Genomic DNA, 7,212 nt, shown 5'->3' with positions numbered 1-7,212 from the left:
TTGATTTACCTGCACTTTGCATCTTTGGCATGAAGGGCTTGGGGTTCTGGGGCCAGGAGAACTTCATTGCATTGCCACTGTACCCCAGGACACCTTGAGGGCCCTCCAGTGCGCGGGTTCAAGGCAGGATGCGCATGCATGGATGACAGTGATGGTTGGGTTGGATCAGCCTGGGAACTGAAGCCACAAAATCCATGCGACAAGACCTGAGAGATAGAGTTGAGCTTCTGGGTGATTTTGGCTGGAGAGGGCTTTGTAGTCAGCGCAAAAGGAGGAAGTGAAGGGCCAAGGCAGGAAGTGGCTCAAGGGCCATGTGGCTGGTTTAGGAAGATGGGTGCAAAAGATTAATCTGATGGCATCTTCAAAGGATGATGTTTTCTTCAGCCTCACAATCTTTTAGATGCTGGCAAGATAATTCTGGGTGTGGGCATTTCGTGTTGTTGGCTTTCATGTGTTTGCTTGCTTCAAAGCAAGGCTTAAGGTAGTGGCACCATGTACTGCTGGATACCCAACTTTGTGGGAATAATAATGCAGTTGTTGTTTTTTAAAACCTAGTTGCTTCAAAAGCCAGGCTTGTGTGTCTGGGCCAGTTAGCCCACTCTGACTTGGATCACATTTTTACCAAGGTCATGATCCAGCAGGATGGCGTTTGCTCACATGCCCTTTGGAAGAGTTGGCAGCAGCCTCAGTGGAGCTCTCTTTGGCCTGGGGGACTCAAATTTCTAAAACAAAGACAGTTCTCTGCAGATGTCTGGCCAAGAGATCCTTTAATTCCCCCATTGCCCCCTCCCTGCCCTTCTCCTCAGAGGGCACCAAAGGGGCTTAGCACCCTCCTCCCCAGGACTGGGGCAAGCAGAGGGTCTCCCCATCTCCGGTCTTTGGATCTGTCACCAAGGGATGACCTGCCCTTTCCAGTCCAGGAAGGTGCCATTGTCATGGGCAGAAAGTCTGGAGAGCACCTCTACCATCCCTCTTGCGCTGGATGCCAGACTCACTTCTTCCTGGAAGGAGAAAGGAACAGGGATGAATCCTGAGAGCATGCACATGTTCATGCTCAGGTCAGATCTCTCTTGGCATCTGTGGTGCTCTTTGCTGCTGCGACAGGAGGCTGAGAGCCCAGTGCACCCAGGTTGGGTGGCGGAAGTGCCTTTGCAGGGAACCAGCCAGCGTGCCCAAGTTGGGCACGGAGCAGGCGTTAAAGGCCATGCTGGAATGGAGTGGAAAGTACTAAAGGTCTCCTGCCCCCCCTGTGATGCCCTGGTTGCCATTGCTCACCCTCTGCTTACCTGTTCCACCCCCAAGTCAGTCTTCACGCCCCCCGGGTGGAGCGAAACGGAGAGGATCCCACAGATGCTATAACGCAGGGCCAGGCACCGCGTGAGCATGTTCAGCGCCGCCTGCAGAAGAAGCACATGGGATGGAGAGACAGACACCTGAGCACAGTTGCCTCCCTCCATCTCAGACAAAGAGAAGATTGGCTCTGGCTTCTTTATTGCTCCAGTGGCACTGCTAAGCGCCACCCCTGCCATCCCAGGCTTGTAATGGGTAGCTGGTTGAGGGGTAGCACTTCTGCCAACTGCCAATTATGGAAACTAATTGGAACCCAAATCAATGCTAGCCTTCCTTAGAGTCTCTTTCTGCTGCAACTGAGACCAAGAGAGGAGAATGGTCATCCTGGTTACCCCATGCCTCCTCCATGCCAGGGCTGGCTGGACCCCTGGAGGGCAAGGCTGACCGGGCTCTGGCCTGGCAGCCTCCGGACACAAACACTGACCACTGCCCTCCCCTCCAGACCCGCCTGGCCATTACCTTGCTGCAACGGTAGCCAACGTCTTGCTTCCAGCCCCAGCTGTCCACAAGCGAGAGGGAGCCATAGCTGCTGGATATGTTGATGATGGCTGCTTTCTTGCAGCTCATCTTACACTGGTTGCTGGTCCAGGCCCCCTTCCTTAGCAAAGGCATGAACGCCTGTGGAAGAGACAGAAGGGGGAAAGCACATGGCCCCTGGCATTGGTGCCACTTTCTCTTCAACAGTGGAACACACTCCTTCCTCTGAGTGTGGTGGAGTCTCCTTCCTTGGAAGTCTTTAAACAGAGGCTGGATGGCCATCTGTCGGGGATGCTTTGATTGAGATTTCCTGCATGGCAGGAGGGGGTTGGACTGGATGGCCCTTGGGGTCTCTTCCAACTCTACAATTCTATGATTCTCTCACAAACTCCCTGCAAGCCCCACCAGCCGTCCCATGCCCTTACCTGGCACATCAGCAAGGGCCCAATGGTGTTGGTGGCATAGACAGCCGCCATGTTCTGGGCATCTTCCGTCTCAAGCGTTGTGTCACAGGCAATGGCGGCGTTATTGATGAGCAGGTTAAGGCCACTGCCGCCCACCTGCTCCCCCACTTTCTGGGCAGCTGCTTTGATGCTCTCTGGGTCAGTGACGTCTGCGAGGGGCAAAGCGGGAGGCTAAGAGAAAAGCACTGCAACCTGGTGTTTATTGCAGCAAGGAAGGATAGGATGCAAAAGCCATAAATCCAGTAACAGGTAAAATACTGACCAAGTTGCAGGACAACAAGAGTGCAGCCTTTTGATCCCCTGCGAGACATTTCTTTTAAGGCCTGGAAAAGGAAAGGAGGGAAGGCAACAGATTAAAAGGAGAAAGGTGTATCATGAGTCCTTACAAAATGTCTTTTGCAAGGTTATCCACCAACAACCAAAGCTATGTCTCTGGGAAAACGTGTCATTTTCACTCCCACATTTTATTTTATTTTTTAAAAGATCTTATTCCTTTCAACACTGAATATAAGGACAGTTGCAGATTTGGCTAATATCTTCAAAGCCAAAATGAAACAGACTATCTCTCTGTTTGCACTGGCCAGATCCCCATTCCACCTTGGATCCCCTTCTGGGATATAAATTCAATAAACAAAATAATAACAATAAATTCCCGGCTATGGCAGATTGTCCCTGGCTGCCATGAGGCTCCTCTTGAAGGAAAGAGAAGGATCCAGGAAGCCAAATGCTTAAGAGTTCAGACCCTGTCAGTCTGGGTTACCCTCACATTCATTCTCTCCAATCTCAAGCTGTTTCTGTCTTGAATGTGAAGAAAAGTGCAAATCTGGGTGAATTCCTATCAGAAGCGAACTTAAGGGCACTCTTCGCCCCTCTCTACCGCTGCTGCTGATCCATGGCTGGATCGCCCGCGTCCCTGTTCCTTGTGGGGCTGGCCCTGACACCAAGCGATTCCTGGGGGGCAGCCAGATGCCTCCTGCAGCCCCCTTGGAGGCAACATGGGGCTGAAGATGAACCCACAACTCTTTGAATCAGGCAGCTGGCAAGAGAGGAGCAAGGTGCCATCTTGCCAGGTTCTCTTGGAAGAGTGTCAGGCGGAGGACAGAGGTGGCTTCAGTCCTTCTGCACATTGGATTGTTACTTCCACGGTTCATTAAGATCCATCACTAGGCAGGGACAGGGATTGGGGCCGGGCAGATGATTTAAGGCCACCTTAACATTGGTTGCTTCTACCACCCGCCTCCTCTTGCAGCTCTTCCTTCACCCTCCGCCATGTGCACCCCACGGGGGCAAAGCACCCTCTGAAAAGCGAGTCCTGTCCTATCTGCTTCACCGCATGTGCTCCAGATGCACCACAGAAGGTGTGAAGCGCCACAGAAGTGTGTGAGTTTGATGCACCCAGAGGGCAGAGTGCTCCCATCCCACCCTAGTCCTCCTCACCTGGGCTCCGGGCCCATCTGGATGCCGGCAGGTGGCAAAGAGGAGCTGGGGGGGATGTGGCAGCCCCAGGAAGGCCTCCACCAAGCCCAGGCCGATGCCACGGTCACCTCCGGTCAGGAGCACGCTCTGCACCTTGAAGTCTTCCATGGCTGCTGCTTGGCGTCTGGAGAAGTGGCAGAGGGATCGCTGGCACTTCACGGACTCTTCTCATCTGCCATCAACACCTCAGTGATGCAAACACAAATAATCAGAGGCGTATGTCTGCCAGCCAGCGCAAAGGTTCGCAATCAATAAACATACGCCGAGGAAGAGACTGGAATAATTGCAAGACTCTCATTCTGGCAGGAGAAAACAATGCCTCAGCTGCAATTGTTCTGGGCAGGGCAGCTTGTGGGTGTCCAGGGCCAATTTAATGACGCGCTGGCATCCTTCAGTTGTGGGCGGCACATAGCCTAGCCTCCCTCTGGCTATCTTGCCTGCACCTTCCCTTGGCCTCCTTTGGCTCCCATCGCACCAAACTCAGAAATGCTGGGTCTTCTCTAGCCCAGGTATATCAACACAACTTCAGCATTGCTCTAATAGCAAAGGACCACAGAAAGGGCTCAGAAAGGAGGAGTGATAACCCTTTTCCCAAAAAAAGGAGAGCAATAGAATCCCCCCCCCCCCAAATTAATGGCCATCTCCAGGCCAGTCTCCAACACAATTCTTTAGGAAAGGACGAAGGAAGGCCTAGGTAGGTTTGAGGGGATGCTTGACTCCTCTGTGTAAAATGGAACTAAATTTCAGGATGCCATGAACTGCTAAAAAATGTATGCGTCTTAGAGCAAACGAGAGAGTCATTGTGGCGCCTTGAACAACCTGAGGGCACACAACAACAGCAACAACAACAACCACCACCTGAGACATACATACACATTTTCAACAATTTATGGACACAGATTTCCTAGGTGTTTCAATTATCATGCAGCCATATGTAAACAGTTATTATCATGTAGCATATCAGTTATTGTTAATAAAGTAACCTGGATCCATATCAACTGTGTATTACACTGGAAGCGCCGAAACATGCAATGGAGCCGGGAGGCAGGGAGTCAGCTGTTTCTTTCCCTTGATCAGAGGTATTGATTACCAAATGAGCCATTTGGGCTGGAGCTGGAAAGGCCAGGGAGCCAGGAGCTCCTCAGTGGCCTTCTGGCCCTTGGAAACATTTCCAGAGCCCCTGTTTCTGGACTGCAGATAGGAAAACAATTGCCCCAAGGTTCAGGGCAGGCAGGATCAGGGAAAGGAAGAAGATGTCCACCCAAAAGGAGAGAAGAAGGGCAAGATCGGGTTCTTTGCTTGGTTGAGGTCCAAGATGTGAGCAAGTGACATGCCCTTCTCTAGGGACAGGTTTTTGGGATAATTTTGTCTTTTAAACTGATCGCTCAGCTTGATGTGTTTGCCTGTCGGCTGCAATGCTGCCTTTAGTCACTACGTGGCAGATTCTCATAACCTTTCTTAGGAGTTTATTGCGCCAGGCCAGTAAAGCCCAATTGCAGTAGCATAAGAGTACTTACCACACGGGTTTGTGTCTCTCTTGTTGCTGCTCTGCGTTTCATTGACGGTTTCCACACTGCCATAAGTACCTGCCAAAGACAGGAGTTGCACTGTACTGCTAAACTCCTTGGAGTTCATGGGGCATTGCTATAGCACCTCTTTCCCTTTTCTTCTCCTGCCTCCAGGGAAAGGGTGGGATTGGTGCTGGGATGGCAGCCCTGCCATGATCATTTGGCTTTATCCTGGGGCCCAGTCTTGAGTCACAAAAGGAGAGCAGCTGCATTCTTGGCCACATTTGCTCCCCAGTAACCCCTACTTACTTGGCTCCTTGAAGAGATGGATACAACACGGCTCTGCTAATGGCGCAGTGACTTCAATGGTGCGTAATTATAGTGCTCCAAAAGGAGTCTGGTGCCTGGAGTCAGCAAATGGCTCACTCCTCCAGTTTCAGTCAAGGGAGGCACTTCTCATTCCCAACAAAGGAAAGCGCAGCCTCAGCACCCGCCTCTCCTCAGCCTTCAGTCCCTGCAAAGCCTCCCCACGGAGGTAGTTCCTCCCAGAGGTTTTAGGCAGAGGGCCCAACATCAACCGACATTTGCTATTCGCCCTTAGGAGTCAGTTGCCCTGTTGTGTTTGGGGGTCAAATGCCACTCCATGCCCTCAGTTCAGGCCCAGGCTCTGTAAAAATAACATCTGAACGTACATCCATTGGACCTGGCACTGGCTGGCAGGGCCCTCTGTGTCCAGTCCACTCCTGCTCTTTCCAAGCATCTCCTTTCTCTTAAATAAATTGGGTACACTGGTGGGTAAATGGACAAATATTCAGGTTTAAACATAAAGCAGACCGACAGCCTGCTGGCAAAGTACTCAGGACAAGAGCATGCACACCTGACATTTGTTTATTAGTGTGTGCATGTGTATATCTATATATCACTTCTCGGGGCTCTAAAGGCACTACAGTTAGAACTTTATTTGGAATACTTTTTTTCAAAAAAGAAACAGCTACAAGGAGGTAATACATGTGTGTGTGTGTGTGTGTGTGTGTTTGTATGCATTCCAGTCGCCTGTCCACTTATGGTTAACCCATGAATTTCACAGGGTTTTCCTAGACAAGGAGTGGTTTTGCCAGTTCCTTCCTCAGAAACAGAGCCTTCAGCGTCTGGTCTTCCTTGGTGATCCCCCTTCCAAGTACTAACCAGGCCTGACCATGCTTATCTTCCAAGGGGATCAGAGGGGATCTGGTGCCTTTGGGGTATTCAGGCAATTGAGGAACTGGTTCCAAGGACCAAAGGCCCTGAAAGGAAGCTTGGCAGGGATGGCGCTGATCCCTTGCCTAGGGGCCACTCAGGGCCCTCAGGGTGCTGCTGGGCCAGGCATGCCCTTTTGGGGCCCCAGATCCTGGCCAGGCTCATTCCAAAGGATGAGGCCTTGCAGAAATCCAAACTGCTCAGGGCATTATGGGCCAAGACCAGCCCCTTGAACTGAGCATCCAGCTGAGGACTGCGGAGAGGGCAGGGGTCTCTCAGGGCAAACCAGCCATGACCTGAAAAAAAAGAACATGAAAATGTAAACGTCACATTACAAAATACTCAAGAGATCTGCACATGTGACAAAAAACCATGCTCACATTGTCTGTGCTGCAAGATGTTTGTAAGAGCAAAGCAAAATTACATAATAGTGCGCATAGTTTAAATTACCTAGTGCATTTTAATTGCATTTTAAATGCATTTTAAGCATTAGCAGCATCTTTTTTTTTTTTTAAAGGAGACTAGAAACAAATTACTAGGCATACCTTTCTGAAATCACCAAGATAGACTGTTTTCCTTAGTAGCACCATTTCCATACAGAGCACCACTTGGATTAATGCCTTGTAAGCTGTTGTCTTCACCACTCCAAAAAAAGTGGCAACGGTGGAGTAGGAACCCTTGTGAGCCAGGAAATATACTGC

At 50.7% G+C, this 7,212-nt stretch overlaps 1 protein-coding gene across 3 annotated transcripts; it reads right to left on the bottom strand.

Moving 5' to 3' along the window:
- Positions 1-761: 761 nt before the first annotated feature.
- On the bottom strand, positions 762-5,816 carry LOC121937485 (C-factor-like). Of its 3 annotated transcripts, XM_042480696.1 has the most exons (8): positions 5,585-5,816; positions 5,285-5,353; positions 3,729-3,952; positions 2,554-2,614; positions 2,253-2,440; positions 1,810-1,968; positions 1,287-1,397; positions 762-1,001 (listed from the first exon to the last, which is right to left on the bottom strand). In XM_042480696.1, exons 3-8 carry the CDS (start codon positions 3,873-3,875, stop codon positions 888-890), a joined length of 780 nt encoding a protein of 259 aa, XP_042336630.1. In that variant the 5' UTR covers positions 3,876-3,952; positions 5,285-5,353; positions 5,585-5,816; the 3' UTR covers positions 762-887. The 3 variants fall into 3 exon arrangements, with proteins under 3 accessions (XP_042336630.1, XP_042336633.1, XP_042336632.1); XM_042480699.1 differs by lacking the exon at positions 5,285-5,353; XM_042480698.1 differs by lacking the exon at positions 5,585-5,816 and having other exon boundaries at positions 5,285-5,574.
- Positions 5,817-7,212: the final 1,396 nt, after the last annotated feature.

Source organism: Sceloporus undulatus, chromosome 8, assembly GCF_019175285.1.
Source record: "Sceloporus undulatus isolate JIND9_A2432 ecotype Alabama chromosome 8, SceUnd_v1.1, whole genome shotgun sequence".
In the NCBI taxonomy this organism is placed as follows: domain Eukaryota; kingdom Metazoa; phylum Chordata; class Lepidosauria; order Squamata; family Phrynosomatidae; genus Sceloporus; species Sceloporus undulatus.
Note: the sequence above shows the minus strand (reverse complement) of the source record. Positions and strands in the feature narration are given on the sequence as shown.

Excerpts from the sequence above, each read along its gene's own strand:
- LOC121937485 (XM_042480696.1), bottom strand. The coding sequence starts at position 3,875 with ATGGAAGACTTCAAGGTGCAGAGCGTGCTCCTGACCGGAGGTGACCGT. Across the intron at positions 2,441-2,553 it reads TCTTGTTGTCCTGCAACTTG|ACGTCACTGACCCAGAGAGC; the intron begins GTCAGTATTTTA and ends TGCCCCTCGCAG. Across the intron at positions 1,969-2,252 it reads GGCCCTTGCTGATGTGCCAG|GCGTTCATGCCTTTGCTAAG; the intron begins GTAAGGGCATGG and ends TCTCTTCCACAG.